The sequence below is a fragment of the Muscardinus avellanarius genome, assembly GCF_963383645.1.
Source record: "Muscardinus avellanarius genome assembly, chromosome: 8".
Taxonomy (NCBI): domain Eukaryota; kingdom Metazoa; phylum Chordata; class Mammalia; order Rodentia; family Gliridae; genus Muscardinus; species Muscardinus avellanarius.
The window spans coordinates 94672952-94688622 of NC_137794.1; the positions used below are offsets into that span (position 1 = coordinate 94672952).

Here is a 15671-nt window from a genome sequence, read left to right on the forward strand (position 1 = left end):
TTTTTTCCCAGTACTGGGTATGGAACCCAGGGACATTCTACCTCTGGCCTGTTGTTGTTCTTTATTTTGAAACAGTGTCACTGAGTTGGGGAGGGCCTCACCAAGTAGCTACCTCTGTCCTGGAACCACAATCCTCCTGTCTCAGCCTCCCAAATGCTCGGATTACAAGTGTACAGTACCATGCCCAGCCCTCAGTGTTTTTTAATAGTAAATAAAATTCAAGATTTAAATGCCAGTGTGGGCCAATCCATTGTAGTACATTGATATAAGATTTTGTAACTATGCAAATGTATAGAGTTGCATGTATTACAGAAGGTAACTTCAGCATAGTGTTAAAAAAAAAGTGCAAACAATTACATAGTTTTTTGTATGTAATATTTGTGGTTACATGTAATTTTATGTGCATGTATGAAGAGAGATGCCTTGAGGTATGATGATTATGGAGCCAGACTACCTGTGTCAAACTTCCAACCTGCCACTTAGTGACACTGGGTGAAATATACCCAACTGCATGAGCTTTCAGTTACTTTCTTAGTTAACTCAGAATAATAATGAGATTAGCTTCATAGTTTTTTTTTTGGTAGATTGATATTTTTCTACTTCAGATTATTAGATTAGTACATGGTTTGTGATAATTGATAAGTAAAATAAAAAATTAAATGCGAGTAAAATAAAAATAAGTGAGTACGGCGGAGTGTGAAAAACACGAGAGAGGTCCGGTACACATGGCATGTAAAGCAGGGCGAGGCACCATGGGGCCCGCGCACCTGTCCGAAGCTTGAGGACGCGGGCTCTCCTTTTCAAGGTATGCATCTCGCGAGAGGAGGGTTTACTCGCGGGAACGCCCAATTCTCGCAGGGGGTTTCAGCCCCTCCCTTGCCCTGCAGAGGTCATATGACACAAAGTCACATGAGTGCAGGACCCAACTTAACAATAATTACTTATGTAATGTTAGTTATTATTAAGTTACTATTACCCACTAAAATCATTTTTACTTTTTAACTTTTATTTTAAAGAAATTTATAAAATGAGAAAATAAATTGTTTTATACTTGACCACGTAAGTACCATTTTTAGGACTTTTCATTTCTTGATGCAGTTTCACGTTTTAAATCTGATGTCTTTTTCCTCTTGAAGAGCATTATTGTACATATATATATATAATCACAAGGGCATTCTATAATCTCAGCTTCACCCCCAGCACTTTTAATTTTGAGACAGGGTCTCATCAGGTTGCTGAGGGCCTTCCTGAGTTGTGACCTGAAACTTATGATCCTCCTATCTCAGCCTCCCAACTACTGGGATTACAGGCAAAGCTGTAATTTAACCCTACTTGGCAAGAGTTTTAACATTTTTTAGGCAAGTTTGATACCATTGATTTCTTTTGGCTTCTATTGTTTGGAAATAAGCTTTTATTTCCAACTTTATTTTTTTAAAATATTTTTGCTATCTAAATAATCTGTAGATTTACTTTTTTCTTTTTTGCTATCTCCCCCCCCCCTTTTGTTTGTGGTACTGGGGATGGAACCCCAGGGCATTCTACCTCCATGTTATACCCCTAGGCTTGTTTGTTTTGTTTGTTTGTTTGTTTTTTAGTGCCTTGTTTTGAGACAGGGTCTCACTGAGTTGCAAAGGGCCTCACTAAGTAGTAGCTGAAGCTGTCGGTGAACCCTGATACCCCTGTCTCAGCCTACCAAATGCTGGGATCCTCTTTTTTAAAACACCAGTTACGCCAGGTGTGGTGGCACAAGCTTCTAATTCCTGCGCTTGGGAGGCAGAGACAGGAGGATCTCGCAGGTTCGGAGTTAGCCAGCCGTGCTGGGTCTGGGAGTGCAGACAGGAAGTAGACGGGTTTCCAGGAAAACCCCAGTACCACCCCAAAACACTAGTTACATAATACTTGATATGTTTCCACATTTCAGGAGACAGACTTTGGAGGTTTTAGATTTATTTTTCTATTGCCATGTCCTGAAGTTCACTGTCAATTCTGTTTTGGTGTCTATGCTATTAATCATACCCAATGAATTACATTATTAATTAATTAATTAATTAATTTATTTATTTATTTATTTTGTGTGGCGCTAGGAATTGAACCTAGGGGCATTCTGCCTCAAGCTATACCTCTAGCTCTGTTTTATTCTTTTGTTTTTGAAACAGAGTCTCACTGATTGCAAAGGGCCTCACTAAGTAGCTGTGGCTGGCTGGTAACCTGCTATATCCTCTTGTCTCAGCCTCCTAAGCACTGGATTACAAGCATGCGCCACCACGCTGGGCTGAAGTTTTCATTTTAGATACTGTTTTTCATCTCTGCAAATTCCAGTTGAGTTCCTTTGTGTTATCTCATTTCTCTTTTTTATTCGTGGTTTTCTTTAAATATTTTCATAATACTTTCCTGGTGTTTGACTGTCATCTATTTACTGTTACATTAATTTTGTGTTGTTTGAGCTACTTGAACTTTTGGCCTGTATTTCTTGCTATGAGTCACATTCTCTAATCTGTCGTTATTTTCTGTAATTTTTTATTGCATGGAAGACATCGGGAATTTCACGTTTCTGAATGAAATTTGTGGTTTTACTTTGAAGTGATCAGTAAAGTTATTTGCAACTAGCTTGATCCTTTTGTGCCATTGTTTGTTTGTTTCTAGCCCTGGGGGCAGGTCAAAAAGTAGCTTTTGTTTTAGAGGCAGATTAGCCCCACTACTAAAATATGGCTTTTGGAATTTCCACTGAATAGCCTGGATAAGGTCTTTCCAGCTGTGGAACTTGAAGGTATTCTAGTGTGCATTAGGAAGCCTTCAGCTCCCATCTCCTGGTCCTCCTTCATCTCACCTTGTAGAGTTTTCTCATACATGTGTACATGGCAGTATTTAGCTGAGCCTCGAGGTTACCCCTGTGCAGATGGATTTCTCTTCTACATCGTACTCTTCTGCCTCTATCTCCCTAATTTTCCCCCCACTGAACTAGAGGACTGTGCTCTTCTGAACTCCCCCTTTTCCCATTAGTTGGAATGTGTCTCCAGGCAGAATGCCTGGCTGGACATTGGTGCTGCCTCATTTTGTTGCGGTTTTGGGAGAATATGGTTTGGGGAAGCTCTTCCCTGGGGACCCCTGCAAGGGTCCCGGACACACTTTTCCCCAACCCATAACAACAAAACCCCAAAATGACCCAAAACAGAAAATTACCACGGGTTCTTGTCCTAAGCTAAGAATAAATATGCATAGCTTGAACAGTTGCTGAAGATTTAAAGAAGTTTATTAGAAAGATAGAAATACAGAAAATAGAAATACAGCCCCATGCCAAAATGGCATGGGGGGGTGACTCGAAATGAATACACCAGAGGAATTACACATGGACTCAGCCTTTTATACCCATGACCTCCATCTTGTTTACTTAATTCTGATGTAGTGAATGTCCCTGTAAGGTACCTCCCCTTAACCCTGTAAGGTACCTCCCCTAGCAAGGTGTGGTGAGGTGTCTCCTTTCATGAAGGTCCACCCCTCCTACCATCTTAGCTAGCTTAACCAATCATGTAGATCTTTCTTTAGAGAAAGTCCTAGTTCTCCTCTCTTAAGATCTGTCTTTAGATAGAGACAGGCCTAGTTCTCTCCTGTTGACTGGTTAATTACTTTGAGCTAGGTTAATTTACATTGGAATAGCTGCCTGTTTTAGGCAGAAATCAAATCCTTTCTTTACCCATGTCTGCTGCCATTTTGACACAACTATTTTGAAATATCAATTATTTTCTTTTGAAATATATTAATAATCAGAGCTTTCCCAAATCTTCCTAGGCCATTCCCAATACTGGTACACATTTGTTTTCTCCTCTCTAGTTTTCATGATATTCTGCTGTTTCTGTTCTCTGAAAACTTGATGCATATATTTTATGCAGTATTTTTGCTGTATACAGCGGAATGGAATTGGTGCATTATAGTCATACATCTTAATGGAATACAAGATACATGCAAACTTGGAATAAAATTTGCTTTAAAATATCAGTATATAGCATACTATGTGTTTGTCATCTTCATTAAATCTAAAAAAACCACTCTTAACAGTTGCATTATATATGCTTATCTCATGTGTTTTATATTTCTCATGGATAGGCAAGATGTGTTAAAATGTTAATGTTCAGAGTCTATGGGACTTTGAATTACACATACCCTCAGGATTAGTAAATGTCTCCTAAGTGCCTCACATTAAATTAAAGTCTGGTTGGAAAGTATTTAATCCTTTTGCAAACATGCCTCATTACTCGTCATCAAATAATATTTATTCATAAAAAGTAAATACATGTCTGTGATAAAATAAACTAAATATATTTTTGTATAGCTGCTTTTAGCTACACATTTATTTGTTTTGCTTAGTGGTATTTTCCATGTTGAACATTAATTTTTCATCATATTGCTGTTGCTACAATGAATTGCTTGTCTTGAACAGAGTTCTATATGCAAGTGATCCTTTCTCTTTTCCATCTCAGTGTCAATAAAGGTATTTTAGGGTACTTAATAATTTTAATAAGTAGATTTAAGGTTTTTCACATTTATTAATGAGATAATGTATCTGATTTAATAAATATATTTTGTGTACTTAATAATTGTAAACTACATAGCTTATTCAGAAACATGATAGCCAAGCCAATTTGGGGGCTAAATCTTTCCTATTCCAAGAGGATTTAGTTCTTTAATTAAGGATGTGACTCTATAATAATTTCTTTATAATTGCATAAACTAAATCCAGGGGGGAAATGTGTGGGCAGTCCCATAAACTGTATCTTTATAACACTCTATTTTGAGCCTGTTAAATTAACTCTAAAGGGTAAGAGTTGAAGGATACTGGCTATGGCAATGCAGTGAGAACAATTTGATGTTTTCTTCAAAGGATATATACACATCTTCTCCATTTTAATGTGAACAGCAGAAGTACTTAACTATTATAGACAATGAGATTCTGTACATAGGAATAAATCACTTCCTTATGGTAGCAAGAAAATGCTGAAGTAATTTTCAGGGTGTCTGCCTAACAGGTCTTGAAGTGGCTGTTGATGAAGCCAAGGTAAGTCTCGGAAGCAACCTCGTTTCTTTGCTCTGTGCTGGACAGCCATTCTCCCCAGAGCCAGTTGGCCAGCTAGCTCACTACCCTCCTGCTCTGTGGACAGTAGGCTTTACATAATGTATAGTGTTCACTACTGTGGAAAGAAAATAAGGAGAAAGACCTAAGAAAATGAAAGCATTAGTACTAGCATTCCTCGTGGTGTTATGTCACCATGTTGTCCAGTGCACACGCAGATAGTAACTAAGTTCATCTCTATAATTTATAAAAAATGTGTGTATGTATTTGTAGGCTTGTTTTATTTATTTATTTATTTATTTTATTTATTTATTTTTAATTGGTACATTGTAGTCATGTATCAATCACATTGGAGTACAAGACTTGAAAGGATATACAAGCACACATCATCTAGTCAGCCCTCATCCAGCCCCCATCCCATTCCCTCCCCCTCCCTCAATCCCATGCTTGTTTGGTGGTTAACTTTGATACATTTGTTTATGTACCTCCTGCTTTTTAAAGAGGCTCCGTCCTCCACTATTCACTATTCCGTACCCTCTGATTGGTCACATTAGTTGCTTCACTATAGGGCCCTTTTTATAGCTCAACCTCTTCCTATTGCCCCTTTCCTCCTAGTTATTGCTGATTAGGGGAAGCATCTGATTTATATTTTCTGCGATATTTCTCTGTGCATGCGGCGTTGCAAGTACCGATCCCACTCTTGACGGCCCCAGTAGTGGCCTGGCTATACGGTGGGTGGACTGATCCAGACCTCACTGGCTCAAGCAGAGGCCTTACCTCATGGGAGGCCCCGATACTGGTCTTGCTGGCCCCGACACCAGCCTAACCCCTCAGCTGGCTCCAATCCCGGTCTCGGAGGCCACAGTAGTGGCCTTTCCTCACGGCAGGCTCCGATGCCGGCCATTGGCCATGGCACTGGCCTAACCCCTCGGCAGGCTCCAATCCCAGCCTTGGAGGTCCCAGCACTGGCCTTGCCTCACGGCAGGCTCCGATGCTGGTCGCTGGCCCCGGCATTGGCCTAACCCCTTGGCAGGCTCCAATCAAAGCCTCGGAGGCCCCAGTAGCGGCCTTGCCTCCTGTCAGGCTCCGATGCCGGCCATTGGCCCCGGCACTGGCCTAACCTCTCAGCTGGCTCTTATCCTGGCCTCGGAGGCCCCAGCACCAGCCCTGCCTCACAGCAGACTCCAATGCCGGCCTCGCTGGCCCCAGCACCGGCCTAACCCCTCGGCAGGCTCTTATCCTGGCCTCGGAGGCCCCAGTACCGGCCTTGCCTCACGGCCGGCTCCGGTGCTGGCCTCGCTGGCCCAAGCTCCAGCCTAACCCCTCGGCAGGCTCTAGTCCCGGCCTCGGAGGCCTCAGTAGTGGCCTTGCCTCACGGAAGGCTCCAGTGCCGGCCATTGGCCCCGGTACCGGCCTAACCCCTCGGCAGGCTCTTATCCTGGCCTTGGAGGCCCCAGCACCGGCCTTGCCTCACGGCGGGCTCCACTGCTGGCCTCTGGCCCCGGCATCAGCCTAACCCCTTTGCAGGCTCCGATCCTAGCCTCGGAGGCCCCAGTAGCAGCCTTGCCTCACAGCAGGCTCCGATGCCGCCCATTGGCCCCGGCATCGGCCTAACCCCTCGGCAGGCTCTTATCCTGGCCTCGGAGGCTCCAGCACCGGCCTTGCCTTACGGCAGGCTCCGATCCTGGCCTTTCTGGCCCCAGCACCAGCCTAACCCCTCGGCAGGCTTCAGTCCCGGCCTCTGAGGCCCCAGCACCGGTGTAGGCTTGTTTTAAATTGGTTGAAGTATATTTAAAATACTTATCTGGGGTGCTGGGAAAGCTTATTTGAGGTTAGTGATTATGACATTTATAATAATGCCAATGTACCAGAAGTCTCTGATGCTTATAGATGCAGGCATACAGAAAAAGGATAGTTGGATTTAAATATGTGTACTTTTGCCATAGGGATATAATTTTTAAAAATTAAATGTGGAGTAGGTAGGACAATAACATGGTATAAAAGTATATTGTAAAATTAGAGGTGGATGCAGAGGCAAGTGAAAGAAAAAACTGATCGCAATTAAAAAGTAGAAAGAAGCCAGTTAACAGGAAGCCTGTATTAATGTGCATAGTGGAATGTTTAAGGAAAAGAAACTTGGATTCAGACTGTGGGTGCTGATGCGATTATTTTGGTTGTGCAGCAGTTTGAGCTGCCAATTTAATTATGGATGGCCACTTTGAGAAGAGTAGATACAATTGTTGGGGTCATTAAGAATGGAGAACATGTTGCTGTGCTTGCATTGTAATTAGATTTGCTTGCTTATTGCAGAAAATCCAAAATAATATTGGCTAAGTAAAATAAGGATTTGCTCCCTTGTTTGAAAGAAAGTCTTAGGTAGGCACATGTGCCTTCTCAACGAATCGCCAGTGTGCCATCTCAGTGACATGACCAGGGACCAAAGCTCATTCTAGTTTCAGAGCTGTCAGCCAGTGTAATTGCCATTTCCAGGGTTGCATGTAGTAATTCTAGTAAGTACTAGGATTCAGTCATCTAGTGTTTTTATTATAGGCAGCAAGGAGGAGGAGAAAGTTCAGTATGATCATTCCTCTGTTATCATTTCTTTTTAAGGAGACTTTGCAGAAGTCTCTTCTAGCAGTTTCTCATTACATGATTTTAGCCATATTAGTCCTAAATGGCCATGTTTTATTTTGAAGAATACTAGGCAATCTACTCATTTGGCCAGGTGCCTTACAACTTCTTGATAATATAGGTCTCTAATTATTAAGGAAGATGGAAAGAATGACAGTAGAAAGGCAACTCTCAGTCTGCCACAGATTGATTACTTCTGCCAACAGTGAAGTTTCCAGGGTGATGGTGGGAAAAAGAACGACCCCCATGGTTCACAGGCAGTTGCAGGTCTAACAAGATTGGATGGTAGAGGGTGACATGAGCCCTAGAGACAAATATTGAGAAGACATTTAGAGAATATTGCATTTTAAGTATTGGTGAATGCAAAGAGAAAAGCTTGCCAATCTTAAGAGAATGTGAAGAAAAGATGTGAGATAATTTTTTTTAATTACTATTCAAAATGACTGTTAACTATAAGTAAGTGATAGGTTTTAGTTAAGACAAAGAAAAAGGGATTTGAGATGCAGGGGCATATGCTAATTATGGAGCTATAGTTCTAGGGGATGTGGGTAGAAGGGATGAGGGTATAAGAAAGAAGCCTAAACTAAACTGGGACCAAAAAAAGAGAGACATAAGGTAAAAGTTGAAATAATGTTATCTATGTTTTTTAAATTACCAGTCCCAGACTCAAAGGCTTCTGCAATGGGAAAGGGGAGAGGTGGGGATGGTACCCAAGGGAAGTGCTCCAAGAGGCAGGTGAGTGTATGTTTCTATCACTTTATACCTCAGTATGATGTATGATTGCAGTGCACCAATGAGTATATTAAAAGAAAAGGAAGTAGAGTTCATTGTTGACGATTGGTGATGCAGTAAAGCAGTGATCCTCAAACTATTGATTGATCAGCTGCTCATATGGGTTAAAAAATCCAACAATAACCTCCAGTATACTGTGTACATTATTTATATATTATATACTGATGTGCTAGTACTGTATTGTAAGAGACATTAAAATACAAATTGTAGAAGAATTAAATAAAAAATATGAGTATAAATTCTGAACTTTTCTCTCAGCATTCCAGCCAGTTATTTTTGCTGATGCTGCAAAGGTTTCAGCTTTAATATAGCTTAGGGTGGTGGCTCTCTTAGAAGTATGAGCATGCTGGGCGTGGTGGTGCACGCCTGTAATCCCAGCATTTGGGAGGCTGAGACAAGAGGATCGTGGTTTGTGGACAGCCTCAGCTACTTAGTGACACTTTGCAACTCGGTGACACTGTTTCAAAATAAAGAATAAAAAATAGGACTGGGGGTGTTGCTCAGAAGTAGAATGCCCCCCGGGTTCCATTCCTAGTGCTGCAAAAAAAAAATAAAAAATAAAAAAATAAAAGAAGTACAAGCAGCATGGCTTAGAACCTAGCATGCCACTGATTTCCACATTCCACTGGAAGCCTTCCTCTTTAAAATAAGAACAGGGAAACTAAGAGCCTTGATTTATTTTGGCACTACAGTGAGGCATTGTAAAATTAAGTTTAGAGAAGAGAAAGCCTATTATCATTTATAGATATTAGCATGGAAAGAGATCACATTTAGTCCAGGATGTTAGCAAAAGAAAATGTAAGAAGTCCACAAACCATTAAAGAAAAGATTATGTGTTAGTGATTTTGAAACCAATATCAATAAATTGGGAAATCGTATAATTGATTAAGTCTTTTGAGATAAAAGAACTTTCAACGCTTAGATTTGATGAATAATAGTCATTTTGAGTGCATAAACATCTGAGGCATTTTTTTTTCCTTTTTAGTGGTATTGGGGGTGGAATCCAGAAGCTTTTCTACCTCCGGGCTATACTCCCAGACCTATTTTATACTTAGTGAAACAGGGTCTCACTAAGTTGCTGAGAGCCTCACTAAGTGGCTGAGGGCTGGCTTCAAACCTGTGTGATTCTCCTGTCTCAGCCTCCCAAGCTCAGGGATTCCAAGCGTGTGCCACCACGCCGGGCTTCTTAAGCACTTTTTAAACACAACCTTCAGAAGAGTGAAAAGACTGGGCATGATATTTGTAGCCAGTTGCTTGTTGTCTGTAGAGCTCATAGTATGCACTTTAATAAAAGAAATTCAACACACGCCCTGGAGGAACAGACAGATCACAGGAAGGAAGTGGTTGGGGAGTTCTGTCAGATTTAAGTAAAAGGGCTAAGATAGGCACAAAACTTGAACAACACAAAAGAAATGCAAGTGGTTTGAAAAAGAGGGTGTTCAAGCATACTGCAGTGGAGGTCAGGGTGGCTGATGAAAACCTAGCATGGTCACATAGTGGGAAAAGAACCTAGGTAACTTGCTAAAGAATTTGACTATTAAAGAAGAAAGAAAAAGGGGAAAAGAAAGAGAGAAAATTTAGTTGCATTTGTGACCAAAGCAATGAATATATTTAAACAACATAAATTATTTTGTGCTTTCCAAGTAGCATCTGTGCGTGTCCAGGGATCTCCATTGCTGCCTTCCATGCAGCGAAAGCACCGTGCTCGTCTACTGTGCCAGTGGCAGTGTTAATCTCTAGACACTCTTGAAGCTCATTTTTCTTCCCTTTATGACATTTTTGAAATTCTATCTTTTCTCCTCTAATACCTAGATGGGTCAAATTATTAAACTTTGATAAGAAATAAGTACACTAGTAAGTTAAATTTTAGGGTCTGATACATGAGATAGTTCTAAAAGTCTAAGCATTAAAAAGTATTTAGCTCAGTGGTAGAATGCTTGCCTAGCTTGTGTGAGCTCCTGGATTCATTGTCTGGTACCATTAAAAAAATATATTTTCACCAGATAAAATCATTAGTAATGAAGATAAATAAATAATATGTGTATCACAAATATACTAGTGCATTTTCAAGGAGGATTTTGTCAGGTAAACAAAAATGATTAGAAATTATAAAAGTACTAATGTTTGTTTTGTTTTGTTTTTGCGGGTCTGGGGATGGAACCCAGGGGCATTCGACCTCCGAGCTACACCCCCTGCCCTATTTTTTATTATTTTATTTTTGAAACCAGTCTCACTGAGTTGCAGAGGGCCTCACTAAGTAGTAGCTGAGGCTGTCTGTGAACCGCGATCCTCCTGGTCTCAGCCTCCGAATGCTGGGATTACAAGCATGCGCCACCACGCCCAGCTGAAAGTACTAATGTATTCTAAGCCCTCTTATAAGCTCCAGTAAATAAAGCAGTGATACACCAGTAGACCAACACAGCAGGGTGAACAATTAGGCCCTATTATCCCATGGAGACATAATATATGATAATGAATGATAGAAGTGACATTTAAATCAGTCAGGCAGAATGAGCTATTCTTTCATTCATGTATTTATCTATTCAGAAAATGTTTGTTAAGAGCAAGGCATGAACCTAGATGTCAAGGATACAGCAGTGTACCAAATGGCCTAAAATCCCATCATCATGGAGTTTAAATTCTAGTTGGAATAGATACTAAGCCTACTAACAGAATATGGTTGCATGGTAAGTAAAGCATAGAGAGGGTATAGTTTCACAAGGCTTCCCATGCAGGGGGAAGAACTTGTATTTCTACTTCATAACTTGTAAAGAATTGCTACAAGTTAAGTTTGTTAAAAAGAAAACCAATTTGACAGAATGTTTTCATTTTCACAGCCATTCCTTACTTATAAAAATATAGAACTATTCTGTAAATATCTAAAACTCTTTTTGGTACTCAGGAAAACGCAAACTCACAGAGTGAGATGCCACATTCAAACTTTAAGTTAACTAGAATTTAAGTTTAATATTATTTTAATGAACTTAGGGAAGATATAACTGTACATTGGTACTTTGAAGGATAGTTTAAGTTTTATGTTTTTCTTAAAATCAAAAAGGCAGCCGGGCATGGTGGCGCATGCTTGTAATCCCTGTGCTTGGCAGGCAGAGACAGGAGGATCGCGCAAGTTTGAAGCCAGTCACGCTGGCTTAAGACTCTGTTTCCAAATTTAAAAAAAACAAAAAACTATAAAATAGGTCTGGGAGTGTAGCCCGGAAGTAGAAGGGTTTCTAGGAACCCCAGTACCACCCCCCCAAAAAAAATCAAAAGGGCACACTTACCAGGACTCAGGAATTCTGCCGCATGGACTCTAGCCTAGGGAACTATTCAGTGTGCACACAGGGAGATGTGGAATAGTGCAGCATCATTTGTAACAATGAAGTCTATTTTGTAAAAATAAAATTTCAGAATTACCCTAGGATGTTTTGGTTAGAATTACACATGCATACTAAAGAAACACCAGCGCTAACATAGATCTCCAGGAAGTATTGTTGAATTTACTTTAGAGGTAATTTATTGACATTATATGTACACACCACTAAACAGTAGCTAACCACCAAAACTGTTCACAACTCTTATCGCTGGAAAAGCTCTTAAACTTATGGTGTTTGTCAAAAAGGTCTTTAGCCTTATCTCAAATGTTTTTATTTTTTAAAGAGAAAGTATATTTACTTAAGGATATAGTATACATAAAAATGACCAAAACAGCTTCTCTATAAATCTCAGATCCAGTCATTTCTCCCTGTGGGGCCCCAGCCCATATTGTATATTTTATCATCATTTCTCTGGCACTTGGCATGCACTCTTGTACATATGGTTGTTTTCTGAGCATATTAACTTATTAATTATGTTTAGATCCCTTTGAAAGCTTATGACATACCTAGTCTCTTTCTTTTTTGTTTTTTAAACATAATGCCAAAAGAGAATGCCGTGCTTGGTAAAAATGTGCCACCATCATAATTTCTCACATTCTTTGGATAATATTTTTATGTTTCTAATATTTATAAATAAAATACAGTCAAAATTTTAAAGTGTATCTTATTAGACAAAACATAAATTTTTAAGCACTTGGTTTAGAAGTGTAAATAAACTTCTTTTCTTTTCTTTGTAGGTCGTTTATATGCTATGCAAACAGGAATGAAGATTGATAGTAAAACCCCAGAATGTCGTAAATTTTTATCAAAACTAATGGATCAGTTAGAAGCTGTAAGTCAAACATTTGTAATTTATTATCTGATTGTTATTAAATGACATTTTACTTTCTGTGTATGTGTACACATGCACACGTGTGTGTGTGCTTGTATTATTTTAGTTCTTAGTTTACACCGTACTGCGAGGAAAGTTGTAAAGTATGAAGCAGGATAATTGCATATGTCTATGCATATGTAAGTGCAAAGTAGCTTCAAATATGTATGTGTATACATTATATTTCTTTCACAGTATTGTAGATGGCTTTGGACTCCTTTTGCAAGTAATGAGCCCTTTCTAACTTCCTCTCATGTAGTCACATGGATGCTTAATTTAGGAATTCTTAGATAGCTCTTATGATGAAATGGGCTATTCAGTGAGAAGGATAAAGAACATGCCAGTCATCTTTTCTTAGTTTCTTAGTGCCAGGGCATAAACTCTAATGGCCCAAGCATCCCTCCCCTTCTTGTAGGAATGTGATGGGTGTATAGTTACTTACTTTCATATATAATGATAAAACTTCACAGGTCACTGTGGAAGTGGCTATTGAGGGAAAATTTAATGGGATATAGATTGGGTTTCTGTGTATACAGAATGTGGCTATTCATGGTAGTCGAAGCCTTCTGGCATGGTTCTGCCTGCGACTCCTATATCCATGTGTTGCTGGCTTCTCTTTTAACAGAGGACTAGTCCACACTAATGCATCTCCTTGGAGGCTGCTAAATCCATACCTGTGGCTTACTCACTATATGTGAATTTAGTGAAGTAACCTGTGGAATTAGAAACCTATTTATTTGATCAGTTACATTATTTTGCTTAGAGAAGTAAAATTTAGACATAGGAAAAACTTGTTTACTTGTCAGTCCAAAACCTTTTATTGTTTCATTGTTTTTTTTTATTATTGTTGGAAACATTACTAAGACCAAGACCCATTCCAAGACAGAGCTTCCCTGCTTAGGTGTATTAAGCAGCCTTCTCTAATTTATTGTGACTCTCTGGTCTATTTACCCAGAGCTCTTATCATCTGCTAAGCACCCAAGGTGGGCCTGTTAGCACCATGGAGGGAATTCACATGCCCCTGGAGCCTCTCTGGCCATCCATTTCAGATGCAGCTTCTATGGATGAAAAATAAATTTTGTGTACTCTCTTTTTGGGCCAAGATGTTGGGATAGAAGGCAGACTGTCTCTCAACTCTCATGCACATTTTATTTAGAACATATCTCTTATTAATCTCACAGTATAACAATAGTATTAAGATAATAGCTTTCAGGTAAGACAAAACTCCAAAAGATTTTACAATATATAAAACATCAATGCCGGGCGTGGTGGCGCACGCTTGTAATCCTCTTGCTTGGGAGGCGGAGACAGGAGGATCGCGCATGTTGGAAGCCCAGCCATGCTGGCTTAGGAGACCCTGTTTCCAAATAAAAATATAAAAAATAGGTCTAGGAGTGTAGCCCGGAGATAGAAGGGCTTTCAGGAACCCCAGTGCCACCAAAAAAAAAAAAAAATCAAATAACATTTATAAAGAGACTCATCAAGAGTTTTTTTTTTAATTTTTTTTTTTTTATTGGTTTACTGTATTCATGCATCATAGTGGGATACAAACTTTTGTAGACATACATGCACACATCGCCCAGTCAGCCCCCACCCGATCCCCACCCAATTCCCTCCCCATCCCTCCTTCCCATGCTTGGCTTAGTGGTTGACATCTAGTATTATAGCAATTTATCCAAAATTAAAAATGATAATCTCACATAACAGCTTCATTTGTCTGATACCAAGCTTTTGATGACTTAAAGATAACATTTCAATATTTCTTTTTGCTTTCTTTCTTACCAGAGAATTTTTTTTTCTATTTTTTTAGGTGCAACTATCATATATTTATATATTTATTTTTCAGAAAAAAAAATCTATCCTAATATGGAATATGGATTCTAGATACCCAAAACGATCTTGGAAAAGAACAACGCTAGAAGATATATATTTTCTGATTTCAAACCATATAAAGCTACAATAATTGAAACAGTGTAGTACTGTTCTAAAGGCAGATATATAAACCATTGGAGTTAAATAAAAGCCTAGAGCTAAATTCTTCTCTATATTATCAAGTTATTTTTGACAAGGTTTCCACGAACATTTGGTGGTGGAAATAATAATCTTTTAACTAAATATTGTTGAAAAATAATAATTACATGGAAAAGAATAAAATTGGACCCTTACCTAATCCCATATACAAATATTAACTCAAAATAGATAAAAGACCTAAATATAAATCTTAAGACTATAAACTTTTAGAAGAAAATCTGGGTCATAAAACCTCACAACATTGAAATTGGCAGTGATTTCTTGGATATGATTTCAATGGCATAGGCAACAGAAGAGTATACAAACTCCCTAAAAAATAAAAAAATATTGTATATCCAAAGACAATGTAAACAAAGTTAAAAGTTACTAATAGAATGGGATAAAATATTTCCAAATGCTATATATGAAGGTATATTAATATTCCAACTAGAAATCCTAAAAATTAACAACAATAAAGGCAAACAATACAATTTAGAGATAGGTAAAAGACTAACATAAATAATGAATCTCCACAGATAACCAATCTTAGTTGTCTGTTGGATGGAAAATCTTGTTTCTCTGTTTCTGGTGTGTGTTACCTATTTCTTCTTTGTAGTTAATCTCTTTGAGTATTTTCTCTAGCGATGGTTTTGAAGACATAAATTCCTTCAGTTTCTGTTTGTCATGGAAGCTTCTTATTTCCCCATCTAATTTGATAGAAAGTTTTGCTGGGTAGAAAATTTGTGGCTGTAAGTTGTTTTCTTTCAGAGTTTGGAATATGTTACTCCAAGCCCTTCTGGCTCTCATGACTTGGTTTGGGAAGTCTGGAGTGATTCTATTGGTTTGCCTCTGAATGTCACTTGGCCCTTTGTTTTTGTTGCCTTTAAGATTCTCTGCTTGGCTTCCACATTGGTCATTTTGACAATTA

The 15671-nt window shown here is 39.0% G+C and overlaps 1 protein-coding gene across 2 annotated transcripts in view; it reads left to right on the forward strand.

Moving 5' to 3' along the window:
- VTA1 (vesicle trafficking 1) overlaps nt 1-15671 on the forward strand; it is a gene marked incomplete at both ends in the record, with an annotated part of 73099 nt that overhangs the window by 12426 nt on the left and 45002 nt on the right. For both annotated transcript variants that reach the window (XM_080700637.1, XM_080700638.1), the window contains one exon: nt 12600-12694. In XM_080700637.1, the coding sequence (XP_080556763.1) occupies nt 12600-12694 (95 nt within the window). The remainder of the gene's footprint in view (nt 1-12599; nt 12695-15671) is intronic.